At 53.9% G+C, this 16,306-nt stretch overlaps 1 protein-coding gene across 5 annotated transcripts in view; it reads left to right on the top strand.

Annotated features, from left to right (window-relative positions):
- Positions 1 to 16,306, top strand: part of LOC121166813 (class I histocompatibility antigen, Gogo-B*0101 alpha chain-like) — a 32,266-nt gene that overhangs the window by 10,025 nt on the left and 5,935 nt on the right. Inside the window, exons 1-8 of one of the 5 annotated variants that reach the window (XM_040996102.1) lie at positions 9,186 to 9,271; positions 9,522 to 9,791; positions 10,007 to 10,282; positions 10,543 to 10,818; positions 10,907 to 11,023; positions 11,401 to 11,433; positions 11,571 to 11,617; positions 11,946 to 12,035. In XM_040996102.1, coding sequence (XP_040852036.1) covers positions 9,199 to 9,271; positions 9,522 to 9,791; positions 10,007 to 10,282; positions 10,543 to 10,818; positions 10,907 to 11,023; positions 11,401 to 11,433; positions 11,571 to 11,614 — 1,089 coding nt within the window. In that variant the 5' untranslated portion in view covers positions 9,186 to 9,198 and the 3' untranslated portion in view covers positions 11,615 to 11,617; positions 11,946 to 12,035. Of the gene's footprint in view, positions 1 to 9,185; positions 9,272 to 9,521; positions 9,792 to 10,006; positions 10,283 to 10,542; positions 10,819 to 10,906; positions 11,024 to 11,400; positions 11,434 to 11,570; positions 11,618 to 11,854; positions 12,036 to 16,306 lie in introns of those variants that run through there. The other 4 variants (XM_040996104.1, XM_040996103.1, XM_040996107.1 and 1 more) reach the window with 4 other exon arrangements.

The following is a 16,306-nucleotide window of genomic DNA, read 5'->3' on the forward strand; positions in this document are numbered from 1 at the left end:
GACAACTGGAGGCAGGCCAGGAATTCCCTGAGGATGTGAGCTGGATACACAGGAGGCTGGAGGCCACTGTGGGCACCCAAAACCCCTGGGCTCCCTGCACAGCTGGGACATCTTGGACTCTAGAATCCATTTCCCTGAGGGAACCCTGGCACCCCAATCCTCAGACAGGAGCCTGGGCCTCCGCTCACCTACTGCCCTCAATCTCTGAGCCCTGAAGTCTGTGTCTGCCTGGGTGCATATGCAGAACCTCGAGAGTCCATTTCCCAGGGGAGAGACCACGAGGCCCTACACCCTGCAGCCACCCATGGCCCCTCAACCCTCGGGCTCAAGAGACGGCAGGACAGTGGGTGGCCAGGGGCTGCCACGCTGAGGGGCTATGTGGGTAGACCATGATGTGGTGTGTTGCTGAGCTCCAAGAGACCAGCTGGCAGGGCAGCCAGGTATCTAAGTGGCATAGCTCACTCCTGCTGTGTGCAGAGCTGTGGGGGTCAGGGAGCAGGGGCAGCGGACAGAGTTCTCAGGCATCAGTCTGACCCACAATGTGCTTGTGTTTGGAGATGGAGGCTTATAGTCAGTGAGGTGGGACAGGAACACAGCAAGATCCCAGTCCAGAAAGCCAGGAAGATGGACAGAGACAGCACTCGCCCTCGGCGTGCACGGGAGCGAAGCCACAGAACGACACACTGAGAGCTGCCATCCCCACACCAAGGTCTCCGTGTCCTGGCACCTTGATCTGAACTTCGTTTTGCTGAGTGTTTGGGGACCCCAGTCCCCGCTCCCAAAGGTCTGTAATATGAAGGTCTGAACCTTTGGGGTGATGAGGCCCAGCTGAAGCTGGAGGGCAGGGCGGCTCCTGTGATTGGATCACAGTCTTTAAAACAAGGGCAAGGCCAGCATTGTGGTGCACCTGTTCCCACCGCCACCTGCAATGCCAGCTTCCCTTACCCTGGTGTTGGGTCAGCTCTGCACCTGGTCCAGCCCCCTGCCGATGTGCCCAAGGAAGAAGATGACCAAGTGCTTGGGCTCCTGTCACCCACCAGCGCTCTCTCTCTCTCTCTCTCTCCCCTAGCACCAGCTCAGGAAATGCCATCTGCCTTGGCACACACAGCCCTGAAGAAAGGGCCTGAGGTTTTTTGCACCAGCCACCAGAGGGCGCCACAGCCCAGCCGCAGATGGGGCCGCCCTGGCTCTCAGCTCCACTGCTCCCTGGGAAAGTCTGAGCAGAAGCCTCAGTCAACCTCCAAGCTTCCTGACATCAGAACCCCGGGGACGGGGCAGGCGGGCAGCAGAAGTGGGGGCGCTCCCTTTGAGATGCCCCATCCTATATCAGAGCCCCATTTGCCTCCTGGCTGCTCCACTTGGGACCCAGCTTCCTGCTGGTGCCTCCTGGAAGGAGGCAGAGGAAGGCTTGGAGACCTGGACCCCTGCACCCCACCAGGGAGGCCTGGGCCGGGTCCTGGGCTCCTGACTCCTGCCTGGCCCAGCTCCAGCAGCTGGGGGCATCAGAGAGAGGAACAGCAAAAGGAAGACAGCTCTCTCCTTTCACTCCCCTGTCACTCTTCATGTCAGCTAGATGAAAATAAACACATGGATGCTTCTATATAAAACAATGAAGACAATAAATGTTTCCTCTTGTTGTTTCCAGTTGCTAAATTTGGGGAAATTCATTATGCACTCTTGATAACTGTTCGAGTTTCCAGTGAGGACGGATTGTTGCACTTTAGTTACTTTAACTGAAAGGTGATAAATGTGTTCTTTGGTTTAAGATACAAGAATGTCCCGGTGCTGTGGCCAGGGGCTAAAGGCCTCACCTTAAGCGTGCTGGGATCCCATATGGGCGCTGATTCTAATCCCAGTCTCCCTGCTTCCCACCCAGCTCCCTGCTTGCAGCCTGGGAAAGCAGCTGAAGATGGCCCAAAGCCCTGGGACCTTGAACCCATGTAGGAGACCTAGAACAAACTCCTGGCTCCTGGCTTCAGATTGGCTTAGCTCCAGCTCTGGGCAGCTTCCCACGTCCCTGTATTCAATCAGCTGCTGGTGTAGATGCAGTGCGAAAGGATTTTTAAAATGGAATTAAGGAGCCTGACATGGTCATGGTAGCCTAGTGACTAAAGTCTTTGCCTTGCACACACCAGGATCCCCTATGGGCACCGGTTCTAATCCCAGCAGCTCTGCTTCCCATCCAGCTCCCTGCTTGTGGCCGAAGAAGACACTTGAGGACATCCCAAAGCCTTGGGACCCTGTACACGTGTAAGAGGCCTGGAAGAGGCTCCTGGCTCCTGATCAGCTCAGCTCTGGCAGTTGTGACTACTTGGGGAGGGAATCAGTGGATGGAAGATTTTCCTCTCTCTCCCTACTCTGCATATTTGACTTACCAATAAAAATAAAGGGCCCAGGGCAGTAGCCTCGCGGCTAAAATCCTCACCTTGAGCACACCATGATCCTATATGGGCACCAGTTCTAATCCCGGGGTCCCCACTTCCCTTCCAGCTCCCTGCTTGTGGCCTGGGAAAGCAGTAGAAAACAGCCCAAGGCCTTGGGACCTTGCACCTGAGTGGGAAACCCAAAAGAGGCTCCTGGCTTTTGGTTTCAGGTCGGTGTAATTCCAGCTGTTGCGGCTGCTTGGGGAATAAATCATCAGATGGAAGATCTTCCTCTCTGCCTTTCCTCCTCTCTGTATATCTGACTTTGCAATAAAAATAAATCTGAAAGAAAGAAAGAAAGAAAGAAAGAAAGAAAGGAAGAAAGAAAGAAAGAAAGAAAGAAAAAAGAAAAGAAAAGAAAAGAAAAGAAAAGAAAAGAAAAGAAAAGAAAAGAAAAGAAAAGAAAGGAAAAGAAAGGAAAAGAAAAGAAAAAAGAAGCTAGGTGCTCCACTGGGCACCTGACCTCCCAGGGAAATGTAACCCTTCACTAGAAGGATTCAGGAATTCTCATGAAAATTCCTCGCATGAAATAGAACCTTTTCCAATGTTTCCTGTACTATTTCTTTTTAGATCTTTTTTTATTGCAAAGTCAGATAACCAAAGAGGGGAGACAGAGAGGAAGATTTTCCATCCATTGATTCACTCCCCAAGCAGCCACAACAGGCAAAGCTGAGCCAATCCAAAGCCAGGAGCCTAGAGTCTCTTCTGGGTCTTCCACGTGGGTGCAGGGTCCCAAAGCTTTGGGTCCTCAACTGCTTTCCCAGGCCACAAGCAGGGAGCTGGATGATAAGCAGGACTGCCTGGTTTAGAACCAGTACCCATATGAAATCTCTACATGTACAAGGTGAGGACTATAGCCGCTAGACTACTGCACCAGGCCCTACACTATTCCTTTTATGTCACTTAATGCAATTAATTCATAATAAAATCGAGTTTCAAACTTTCCATTAATTGAGTGCCTACTTTCAGCAGGTATGACTCTATGTGCTAGGGTTACAACATTGACCAGGATAAAAGGCTCCTGTGCTTATGGGCCTTATATTCTAGAAGTTTCTCTAAAGTGAAATGAAACCCTCAGAGTGCACCATCTAAAGGAATATTTGTTTGCTTGTTGCTTGTTTATATGAAAGGTGGAGCCAGGCCAGGTGCTGTGGCTTACCAGGTTCAGCTGCCACCTGCAATCCAAGCATCTCCAACCAGAGCACCTGTGTGACTCCCGATTGCCCTGCTCACTGGTAATCCACCTGGAAAAGCAGGGGAAGATGGTCCAGACACTTGGCTCCCTGCATCCACATGGAGACCTAGATGGAGTTGTGGGTTCCTGGTTCCAGTCAGGACACTGTTGCCTTTGGGGACAGAACCAGTGGCTGAGAAATCCCTTGGGGATTTTCTGCTGCCTTCCCAGGTACATCAATAGGAAGGTGGATGGAAGCAGAACAGCCTGGACTCTAAGAAACCCTGGGATATGTGATGCTGGCCTTGCAAATGACATTTAACGCATTGCACCACAGCAAACGCTGCTGCTGGGCTGTAATCATGAAGCAATGATCCCCTTGACACATCAGCGAGGCAGATGACCACAGCAGGAAGAACTTTCCCTGGGTGGCAGGAGAGGGACCCTGGTAGGGCCTCAGTTCAGGACTGGGAGGATGCGGGGAGAACCATAAGGAGAGGAGGAAATGATGGGGGAGGATTGAGAGGAGGTGAGGTCAGAGGTCAGGATTCTCAGGCAACAGATGCCCAGGGCTCACTGGACTGTCAGGGTTCTTACAGACAATCCTCAGAGCCCAGCTGGGATCCCAGCATTCAGTGTTTGATGCACCTTGTGGGGCTGCCTGAAATCTAATGTCTTCCTGATGTAAATCAGGCCTGAACAATACCAGTATAGCAATAAAATATACACAAGGATTAGGTGTGCTGGGCTGTCCTGGTCTCCACGTACAGTGACCTGAATTTGATACCTTGTTTCTATAACATGAGACAACTGCCTTGTTTAAAACTGAGGGATAAGAAACCTTACTCAAGTTCTCATCCTTGTGTCTTCAAAAAGCCCCACCCTCCCTTCCTGCACAGGCAGCTGAGTGTGTTCCTGTGGGCACAGTGTGAGGTGGGAGCCTGGCCCTCCCAGCCCAGCATGGGCACCTCCGTCCCTGTCTCAAGTCAGGTGCATCTGCTGCAGCTTCATCCTTCCTGTGCAGACCAGCACTTGCTCTTACAGAAAAGGCCAAGAAGTGATTCCATGTGCAAATCTGAACAGCAATTCATGCTTCCAATTCTTATCATGAGCTGTTGGAACATTAGAATAGGAAAATCCAAAAATTCAACAGAGAAAATAAACAGAAGCACCTAGAACCTTCCAGAATTCATGTATTTACTGTGCTGAGTCTTTTGCCAGTGGGGACAGGAGAGGCTGGGAGGCCCTGGCACTGCTCAAGCCCATCAGGCTTTGTCATGGTCACTGCTGACCCAGCTCAGCTGCCCCAGAGTCCTATTCTCTCTGATAGGACTTACTCACCAATGCCTGCCATCACAGGACCCAGCCTGTCTGGTGGACCCGAGGCTGTGGGGCATGCATGGGGGCAGCCCAGGCTCAGTCTTGGGTTCAGCCCTCAGCTCCAACCTTCCTGTGTTTGTTTTGTTTCTTAGGTTTGGCTGATTGCAAATGCACTTCATATTTGTGAGCTCTGGTGGCCTTCACTCTGTGTGTGCAGGAGGCAGTGTGGGAGGGAGGGGAGGCAGGAGAGCAGAGGACACTTGTGAGAAAGCACAGGCCATGGGGACACCAGCAAGAGGGGACCTGCTCTGCAGCAGCCACAAGCAGCCTCTGACTCAGCCTCCACTAATGAAGCCTCAGGGTCTGGAAGGAGCAGGTGCTGCACACTCTTGACTCAGCTGACTTTACTGTGAGTCAGACCCAGTGCTAGAGCAACGTGGTCCAGGGTGGGTGTGAGGGCCCAGAGCAGCTGATTGCCTCACCATCATGGTCAGCGTGCATCACACTGAAGGAAGGTGAGAAGGACACAATGAATTACCAGCAAAAATTTCTGGGTAGATTCTATGCTGGCCGGGGATGGCCAGCGCAAATGCCCCCAGGCAGAAACAAGTCTGCACACAGAGCAGGGAGCTGTCAGGAAGGCTGAGTTGGGGCACTACTGTCCAGCAGGCCACACACACATTGGAAGGCTCAGCCCTGGCTCTGAGTGAGGTGGGAGCCACGAGACAGCTCTGAGCAGGGGAGGGACATGTGCACCTTCTCCTGTCCAAGGACCACCCTGGCTGCTGTGTGAGGACGGGGCTGAGAGACTGTGAGACTGGAGCCAAAGCTCTAAGGGCTCCTGCTGTGTCCAGGCAGGGATGCCAGTCACTGTGGTGGGTGTGGGCAGAGTGGGAGAGATGAGGTTCTGGATCCTTCTGCAGATAAATGCACAGCACTTCCTGTGGACTGCATCCAGGGAAAGAAGAGGAGGAGGCATGACAGTGAAGAGATGGCACCACTGTGGGAGAAGGGCGACCTGGGAGGGTGGATCCAAGGAGGGTCCCCAAGGCTATCAGTGCAGAAGCAGTGGGAGCCTGGTGATTGGCCGTAAGTGAATGACACTGCAGGGCTGACAGTGACCACGAGTCAAGAGCTAAAGAGAAATGTCTGTAGGAGAAGCACTCGGAAGGCGGATACACATGAACCACATTTTCCATCAGGAGTAGAGACAGAGCACCCAGGAAGTGTCTGGCTGTGACGAGAGTGGGCACAGGACTGAGTCCTGGGCCTGCATGGCTAAGTGTGTTGGGGGGAACCAAGCTCACTGCCCAAGCAGCTGCAGGGCTAGGGTCACTGTGGGAACCAGGGACCACATACATGCTAGGGGAATTTCCTGGACACTGGGAGGGCTTACACAGTCTGTAATAGGTAGGGGATCTGCATATGGCTCAGGTGGGTGCTAATGGTGCCACCCCCAGAACACAAGCTGGCAGCAAGGAGACAGGACTCTGACCTGGGCCTCAGCCTGCCCTGCAGATGGTCACACCTGGACCCTGGGCTCCACACAGCGAGGGGCTGCTCTGACAAAGATCTGAGTGCAGGCAGCACAGCTAACAACAGTTTCACTTATGGTGTTCCAGCCTACTGAGGTGGGAAGCACATGCACCCAGTTCTGAGTCACACCTTCCTCTGACCTCTGACTGTCCCTGGGATGCTGGGCTGGGCAGGACTCTGTCAAGCTGCTGGACAGGGGCGGGGAATCCCAAGTCCAAGTCAGCTTTATGGTTCCCAGGGAGGCCCCACCCTCACCGGGCACCTTCCTGTTTAGCTGGGATGTCGAGGGGGAGGGGCAGTCACTACAGTCTCAGCCTCTAATGTTCTCAGCTCCCAGTGTTCACATCCTGATACGGCACAGCGAAGGTCAAACGCACCTGCTTTTCTGAGAACCCACAATCAAACCCACTGTCACTCACACTGGGAACCCCTGGGCCCATGGGCAGAGAGCCCCAGAACTCAGTCCAGGTGCCCTCATGCACCACCCATTGCCTTCCAGGTCATGCACTGGGTGGGCGCTGGGTTGGAAGTGGTACCAGGACACAAACAGAGCACTGAAACTGGATTGGGCATACCAAGCTTCATTTTTACCCCTGTGCCAAGTGCCCACACCTACGTCATGGCTTTCCATCAGGGAGGATATAAAGGGCACAGGTGGTCAGCGACAGCACAGGATGTTGGAGACACATAGTGTCCTCTCTCCTGGTGGGGCAGCCCAGGAGGAAGGTTCAGGAAGAGGCCACAGCTGAGAATGCAGAACCTCCCAGGATCCACCTGACTCACACAGTGCCCCACACAGATTCTCACGCCTTGAAGCCCACAGTGAAATCCAGGAGTTGCTAAGTTACCCTTCCCTTGGCTGTGTGACACTGTAGCTGACTGAAGGCAGAGGAAATACAGAGACCCTGGTTGAGGCTGCACAGCCAGGAGCAGAATCCATGGCCTCACCCTGGGAGGTCCCAGCTGGGAACCACAGCCCTGCTGCTGGGCACAGAGGGCACAGCTCACACTTCTAACCCTGGCCTTGGGCCTGCTCCAGGAATGCTCTCCCCACTCACAGCCTGGGGGTCCTGAATTAAACAGCTCTGAGGTGTGCTGGAAATGCTTCTGTTGTTCTGGAGGAGACAAGGTGGAGGCTCACTTGCTAACACTCCCTCTGAATTCCACTGCATGGGTCAGTGAGGGGCTTTTCCCTCCCTCCAAGCAGGTCTCTGATTCTCTGACACCAACTGGGTGTCGTGCCCTGATCCTGGCAGGGACACCTGCAGTTAATGTCTGACCCGGAGGCTCCAGGCCCAACTCATGACATTGCCCTCACCTCCCAGACCAGCTGCAGGAGTGGTCCCCAGGTCATCTGCTTTTTGATCAATGGAGTTCCACAACATTGGGGGTTCTACAATGTTCCTCCCAGGTTGGATCATGTTCTGTAAAAACTCACAGAACCCAGGCAGGTGTTGTACTCCTTGTTACAGTCTACACCAAGGTCACAGAGGAACAGCCAGATGAGCGCAAGGTCTACAAGGGTCCTGGTGTCAGGGTCTCTGTGTCCCAGTGGAGTTGGGCTGCAGCCCCTTCCAGCAGCTGACTGCATGGCCAGTCCAGGGGCTCTTCCCGACCCTTCCTTGGAGGTGTCCATGGAGCTTTCCTTACAGTGTCTTTCTTGTAAGATTATTTATCTGTTTGAGAGGTGAAGACTGACAGACCCACGAGAGGCTCCCTTCCACTGGCTCACTTCCCAGGAACAAATGAGGGCAGTTTTGTCTCTCACATGTGCCCTTAGGATGGCCTCATCCACTGAAAACTAAGAATAATAGGGGAAATCTGAAAGAATTTACAACACTGAATAAACAAGAGAATAAGCATTTACAACAATAAATAAAGGGTACAGACATTCACAGGGAAAAGTTGTTTTTATTTGGAGGGCATTTGCCATAATTCAATCCCAGCTCTGGTTTCCTCAGGCTTTTGGCTGCAGCAGATCAGACAGGAGCCCAGAATCCTTCCTGGGGGGATCTGATAGGAGACGCTCCTGCTCCCTCAGAAACTGGGGAACCTGAACTTCACATCTCTGAGAGGCAGACACATGAGGACATGTGCTTCAGCCCCTGTGTGAACCAGGTCTTCCCATTCACAACAGCTGCAAAAAAAAAAAATGAAACACCTTGGGCTCCATTTAGCCAAAGGTGTGAAAGATCTCTATAATGAAAACCATACAACATTAATGAAAGAGGTAGAAGACACAAACTATGGGAAAAATATTCCATGTTTCTGGATTAGAATTAATATGGAGCCTGGCGCGGTAACCTAGTGGCTGAAGTCCTCGCCTTGCACGCACCGGGATCCCATAAGGACGCCGGTTCTTATCCTGGCAGCTCCACTTCCATCCAGCTACTTGTTTGTGGCCTGGGAAAGGACAGCTCTAAGCCGTGGGACTCTGCACCCACACGTAGACCCGGAAGAAGCTGCGGGCGTTGGAAGCCAGGAAAGAAGGATGGCACAGGCTTAGGGCACAGTCCCGGGTCCCCGCGTGGCCCTCAGGGTCTCAGTGCCAGGGCAGGTCTGGGCCAGGGAAGCCAAGGTGGTGAGTCCCCCACCTCACTTTCCTCTCCCAGTTGGAGTAAGCTCCTTCTACCTGGACACTCCCATTGGACATGCCATTTCCCGACGAGCCAATCAGCGCCGCCAGATCCAGGTTATTAAGTCGACACTAAGTCACCGAGATCAAAGTCTCCCCAGACTCCCAGGATGGGGTCCGTGGCGCCCCGGACCCTCCTCCTGCTGCTCGCGGGGGCCCTGGCCCTGACCGAGACCCGGGCGGGTGAGTGCGGGTCGGGAGGGAGACGGGCTCTGCGGGGCAGGAGCGAGGGGAGCGCGGAGGGGACACAGGACCCCTGGAGGTCACCACTTCGCCGCCCCCTGCGCTGACGTCCCCACCTCGGCCCTCCCCTCACACAGACCCTTCCCCGCCGCCCCTTTTCCGTTTCGCGACCCCTCGGACCCTTCCCCCCAGCCGTCCCAGCAAACGCGTTTCCCGGCGTCCTGCACCGATCTCTACCCTTCTCTCCCAGGCTCCCACTCCCTGAGGTATTTCAGAACTGCCATGTCCCGGCCCGGCCTCGGGGAGCCCCGCTACATCGAAGTCGGCTACGTGGACGACACGCAGATCACTCGCTTCGACAGCGACGCCGAGAACCCGAGGATGGAGCCGCGGGCGCCGTGGATGCAGCAGTTGGAGCAGGAGTACTGGGACCGGAACACGCAGATCTGCAAGGACAACGCACAGATGAACCGCGTGAGCCTGAACACCCTGCTCCACTACTACAACCAGAGCAAGGCGGGTGAGTGACCCGACCCCTCCCCACGTGCGCCCAGGGCGCTCCGGGTCCCCGGGGCCGAGGTCCCCCACCCCGAGACTGCGCGCCCCGCGGAGACCCTCGACGAGAGGAACCCGCGGGGCGCAACCGGGTTTCGTTTTCAGTTTCGGGCGAAATCCCCGCGGGTCGGTGAGGGCGGGGCGGAGCTGCGTGGCCAGGGCTGACCGCGGGCGGGACAGGCTCTCACACCATCCAGAGGATGTCCGGCTGCGAGGTCGGGGAGGACGGGCGCCTCCTCCGCGGGTACCGGCAGTATGCCTACGACGGCACTGACTACATCGCCCTGAATGAGGACCTGCGCTCCTGGACCGCGGCCAATGTGGCAGCTCAGATCACCAAGCAAAAGATGGAAGCAGCAGGCTATGCACAGCACCAAAGGTCCTACCTGGAGGGCAGGTGTGTGGAGTGGCTGCGCAAATACCTGGAGATGGGCCAGGAGACTCTGAAGCGCACAGGTGCGCGGGGCTGGGCTGGATTTAAAGAGGGGAAGAAAGTGGGACCCAGCCAGTGTCCACCTCTCCTCAGCGGTTATACCCTCCTGGGCTTTGGGGCAGCACCAGAGGCTCACTGTTGCCTTATCGAAGAGAAAGGACCTGGGCAGGGGCACTCCCCCCACGCCCCAGTCCTCCTGTCCACTCTCAAGATGCCCACTGAATGTAGCTTTGCTGCCCCTTAAAGAACACAAAAGGTTTGAATTTTTCAAGTCTTCTCTCAGACCCACCCACAGCACATGTGACCCACCACGCCATCTCTGACCAAGAGGCCACCCTGAGGTGCTGGGCCCTCGGCTTCTACCCCAAGGACATCGCACTGACCTGGCAGCGGGATGGGGAAGACCTGACCCAGGACACAGAGCTGATAGAGACCAGGCCTGCAGGCGATGGAACCTTCCAGAAGTGGGCAGCTGTGCTGGTGTCTGCTGGAGAGGAGCACAGATACACTTGCCAGGTGTACCATGAGGGGCTGCCTGAGCCCCTCAGCCTGAGATGGGGTAAGGAGGGCAGGAAGGGGCAGAGCCTTCATCAGGGGCAGGGCTGAGATCTGGGGTCAGAGCGCCTCACCCTCCCTTCCCCTCTCAGAGCCTCCTCAGCCCACTGTGCCCGTGTGGGGAGTCATCGCTGGCCTGGTCCTCCTGGCAGCTGTGCTCATTGGAGCTGTGGTCACAGCTGTGGTGATGATAAGGAGAAAAAGATCAGGTAGGGCAGGGTGAGGGCGGGGGCGGGGTTTCCTGTCCCCTGTGGGAAAGTCTCCCTTCCCAAACCTGGGAAACAACCTGCACACACCTGCACCCCCAGCTGAGCCCCGGGTGCTCACACTGGCTCTGGTGTGAAACAAAAGTGAAGGTGGAGAACAAACACTCCATGGGGATGACTCTGCTCATGGGGACCTGAGTTTCAGCAGTCCCAGGTCAGGGGGAGGTCCCAGCTACAGGAGAGGCACCTCCTGACCCTTTCCTGGGTCTGCCAGCCACAGTTCTGGAATCTTCTCTGAGATGAGCCAGTCCTCTGGGCTTCCTCTGCGCATGTCAGGTTCTGCCTTCTCCCTGCCTCTCACTAGTTGTTTTCTGTCACAGGTGGGAAAGGAGGAAACTACACTAAGGCTGCAGGTAAGCACTGGGGTGTGTTTGAGGGTGGAGGAGCCCCAAGGCCCTTGCCAAGTCAGATGGCCCTGGAGCAGTCCATCTGGTAGCTGCTCCGTCAGTCACATCCTGGGCTCTCACCAAGTCCTAATTGGTTCTCCCAGGTGGTGACAGTTCCCAGGGCTCTGACTGCTCTCTCACAGCCTGAAAGGTAAGACCTGGAGGGCCTCAAGGGGAGAGTGGCCATTGCTGAGGGGACACAGAGGGGCTGAGGGATTCCTTGTATTCGCACATTTTCATGTGTGCTTTGCTGTTCCTGTCTCCAGGTACAGTGACCTGAATTTGTTACCCTGTTTCTGTAATGTGAGACAACTGCCTTTTTGGGACAGACTTGGTCAAGTCTTCATCCTTGTGACTTCAAAAAGTCCCACCCTCCCTTCCTGCACAGGCAGCTGAGTGTGTTCCTATGGGCACAGTGTGAGGTGGGAGCCTGGCCCTCCCAGCCCAGCGTGGGCACCTCCATCCCTGACTCAAGTCAGGTGCACCTGCTGCAGCTTCATCCTTCCCTGTGCAGATCTGAACAGCAAATCATTTTTTCCAATTCCTCTCTGAGGTCTTGGTGAGATAATTAAAGGAGGTAATCCCTACAATTTGTGGTGAAAATAAACAGAAGCAACTAGAACCTTCCAGATTCTATGTGTTTGCTGTGTTGAGTCAGCTGCAGATGGGGACAGGAGAGGCTGGCAGGCTCTGGGTGAGGGCGAGGCTGTGCCCAAGCAGAGCTCCGTCCATTAGGCTTTGTCATGGTCACTGTTGACCCGGCTTAGCTGCCCCAGTGTCCTGGTCTCTGTGGTAGGAAATGCCCACCAACACCTGCCATCACAGGACTCAGAGGTGGTCAGGCTGTGCTGTCTCATGGGCCAAGGCAGTGGAGGCTGCATGGGGCCTGGGCAGCAAAGCTCACTTGGGTTCAGCCCTGGGCTCCCATCTCCCTGTGTTCATTTTGTTGCTTGGTTTCTTTGATCGTACCTGGCTGCGGCACAGCCCCCAGTGCAGTTGGCCCCTCTTACAGAAGTCTCACCTGGGATCCCCAGTAGTTAGGAGATGGGAAACACGGGCACCCAGTTCTGAGCCACACTCCACTGCTGACCTCTGACCTTCTCCCAGGGTGCTGAGGAGTAGGTGGGACTCTCAGTAGGTACTGAGGGTTGTGGGAGGGAGTCAGGTACCTGGTCAGCTGTATGAAGCCCTGGGCACCCTCCTGTTTAGCTGGGATGTCGGGGGGAGGGGCAGTCATTGCAGTCTCAGCTTGTGATGTTTCAGCTCCCGCTGTTCACATCCAGACAGGGCACAGCCAAGGTCAAAGGCGTCTGTGTTCTCTGAGAGCCCACAATTAACCCCTCTGTCACCCAGACTGGGAGTCCCTGGGCCTGTGAACAGAAAGCACCACAGGATGAGGGAGAGATAACACATATTTTTATATATTTAATGGGCTCAGTACAGTAGACTAGTGGCTAAAGTCTTCACCTTGCACACACCGGAATCCTACATGAGTGCCAGTTCTAATCCTGGCAGCCCTGATGCAATTCAGCTCCCTGCTTGTGGCCCGGGAAAGCAGTTGAGGACAGTCCAAAGCCTTGGGACACTGCACCCACATGGGAGACCTGGAAGACGCTTCGGGCTCTTGGCTTTGGATCAGCACAACTCTGGCCATTGCAGTCACTTGGGGAGTGATTCCTCAGACAGAAGATCTTCCTCTTTGTCTCTCCTCCTCTCTGTATATCTGACTGTCCAATAAAAATAAAACAAAGTCTAAGAAACATTATTTTTATTAATTTGAAATTTTTTCATCTTATTGAAAGAGAGAGTGTCTCCTATCCCCTGGCTCATTCCCCAAATGCACACAGCACCTGGCGTCGGGGCAGGTCGAAGCCAGAGCCTTGCATCCATGTGGGTCCACGTCCGCCCTCCTTTGTTGTCCCAGAGGAGGGTGCTGTGTGTTGGGAGGAAGCGTGGCCAAAAGCGGTGCCAAGACTTAAACCAAGCACTCAGATAGGATTCAGCATCCCACGTTTCATCTTTTTTTTCTTTAAGTTTTATTTATTTTTATTTGAAAGGCAGATTTCACGGAAAGAAGTAAAGACTGTCCTTAGGCCTCACTGTTGCCTCCCAAAGTGCACAGTAACAGGAAGCTGGGGTCACAGGAAACCCGGGACTTGAACCTGGGCTCCGCTATGGGATGGGGGTGTCCCTAGTGGCATCTTACCCGCTGTACCAACAGCTCAGCCCTAAGACAGCAAAGGGAGGCGCTACTTTGTCAGCATCCTGGTGGGGGCGCTGTGGTCTCTGGTCTGTCTGACCTAGCTACATGGTTACAGCTTAGCCGAGTTCTTAAATCTCAGAGAGAGCATTTGTATCCCCTTTCTGTGTCTCCAACTTTCAATCATCTTTCCTAGAGGGAAATTTACAGCATTACACCAAGACAAGCAGGGGGGTGGGCATTTCCCACAGCAGCTAAAATGCTTCTGAGACAGCCACAGCCCCTGCAGGAGTCCCCAGCTGCTCCAGCTTCCTTGTCATGTGACACTGGAAGGCAGTAGATGATTCAAGGACTTAGGCTCTGTTTTCCTGAATAGGCTCCTGGGGGGCCATATGTGGGAATGGACTGGACGAGCCTTGGCTGGGCTGAAATATCCAACAACAAGAACCAGCTTGGGTCGAAAGCTAGTCAGGAACTGAGTAGGACTGGCTCATGGACCCACTGGCATGCGCAAAATCCAGCACTGGGAGAGGTTCTGATGGAGGAGCCTGGGCAACTCCTCTGGCAGGACACAGACCCCACGGGTAAGCGCAAGAAGCATGAATGGAAACAGCCCAGAGCAGGCCACAAGAAGTTTCCCACTGGCATACATTAGGCATGGATTGGGGGCAGACCAGGCTAATCAGTTAACGTCATCACTGGCAAATCCGAGCACCAGAACAGAGTAAGGGTCGAGCCAGGTTTGGTTGCGATAAAAACCAGTCCACACTACAGAATGCCAGGATGAGGTTGACTGTGCCGGATGTGACTGCAGTGCCCGTCCAGCACACGTGAGAAACAGGAGGGGAGGGGACAGAGCCAGCGGGGGAATAAGGGGAGGTTCCCCTGCTGGACAGCTACTCCCACTGGAGAGCATGAACTGGGATGGGGGCAGACCAGACTAAGCAGGGCTACAACACCTGTGCGCCTCATGTGGACTAGATCAGGGAAAAGCCAGGATGGGTGGATTGTTCCTATGGGTGCAACCTACAATTAGAATGGGAGAGGGCTGTTTGGGCATAGCCGTAGCATCAGCTGGCAGAAACTGGCGCTGGGGCTAATCCTGTCAAGTTAAACTGCAGAACCACCTGGAAAGTGCACAATCCGGGAGTGAGAGACCTGGGAGGGAAATAGTGGGTTCCCCCCTCTTGGGTTACCACTCCCACGGGAGGGCACGAGAACTAGGACAGGGGCTGGGGTAGCTAGACAGAGAGGCACTCAACCACACCCGTGAAGGCTTGACTGTTGAGCTGGTTAGATGGATCCAAGCTTCAATGCCATTTGCCATGTACGAGAGCCAGGGGGGATGTGGGACAGATTGGACTGGTCTGCCACACATATTGGCAAACCAGGGTAGGGGGTGGGCCTGGTGGGGGTTATTGTGGGCCGCTCTCATCAGGATGCAGCTCCCACTGGTTTCGGTGAAGACCAAGTATGTGCTGTGCAGAACCAGGCTGGACTGCAACACCCATTGGTTCCAGTAGAAGGTGGGGCTGAAAACAGAACCAACCCAGCAATTGCAACTACCAGCTGACCAGGTAATGGACTGTGCTGGGCCCTGTGCTTGCTGGTGCATACAAGTATCTGGCCTGGGAACACCTCAGACGAAGTTTCTTTGGTGATCTCCCCAATTGAAATGCCAGACTCAGAACCCTAACCATGAAGGGACAGAAGATGGAACAAGTTAATCAACCACCTCAGCTATAGGTTGGCAACAAAATACCGGGCAAATAGAGACGCTATGATGGACAATGTCAATTAATGGATTTTTCAACAACCTCATTGTGTTTGGAGAGGCAAGATTGGCAGCAATTTCAAAACTGGTGACCTATTGAAACCACTTCAACGAGTATCTCAGAGCATGCCCCACATGCGGGACTTGGGGTGGGTGGGAAACCGGGTGGGGCTTCTCCCTCAATATCCCCCTCTACCTCAGATATATGAAGGAAACAATATGGAAATAATAGTCTTACCCACTTTCCTGTAGCCCTTGACCCTTTTTGCCCAAATTAACTATGTAAAGATTGACAAAATAAAAAATATATATATATTATAAAAAAAATTAAAAATAAATAAATGAAAAGGCTCCTGGGGGAGCACCCTCTGCTACTTTACCAGGCAGGGAGCTGAACTGGAAGCAGATCAGCGGGACATGAAAAGGTGCCCATGTATAAGAGAGGCTTGAGCTTGCAGGTTGAGTATTAGCCTGGGAGCAACCACTCTGGCCCCAAGTAAAATGGTTTCTTATTTTAAAATCGCAACTCTTCCCTTAGTGGTTTTTTTTCTTTCAAACATTTTAAAAAATTATTTATTTTTCATTTAAACTGCAGAGTTACAGAAAAAAAAAAAAGAGGGTGTAGGGGAGAGAGAGAAAGAATAAAGACTTCCATCTGCTGGTTAATTTCCTAAATGAACACAGTGAATTGATCCAAATCCAGGAGCCAGGAGCCTCTTCCAGATCTCCACATGGGTAAAAGGGGCCAAAGACTTGGGCCATCTTCCATTGCTTTACCAGCTGCAATAGCAGGATTTGGCATCTGACATGACCACAGGTGCCCATGTGGCATGCCAGTATTTCAGATAATGTCTAAACTAAGCTCT

This window comes from Ochotona curzoniae, unplaced genomic scaffold, assembly GCF_017591425.1.
Source record: "Ochotona curzoniae isolate NIBS_2020 unplaced genomic scaffold, NIBS_Ocur_1.0 patch24, whole genome shotgun sequence".
NCBI lineage: Eukaryota > Metazoa > Chordata > Mammalia > Lagomorpha > Ochotonidae > Ochotona > Ochotona curzoniae.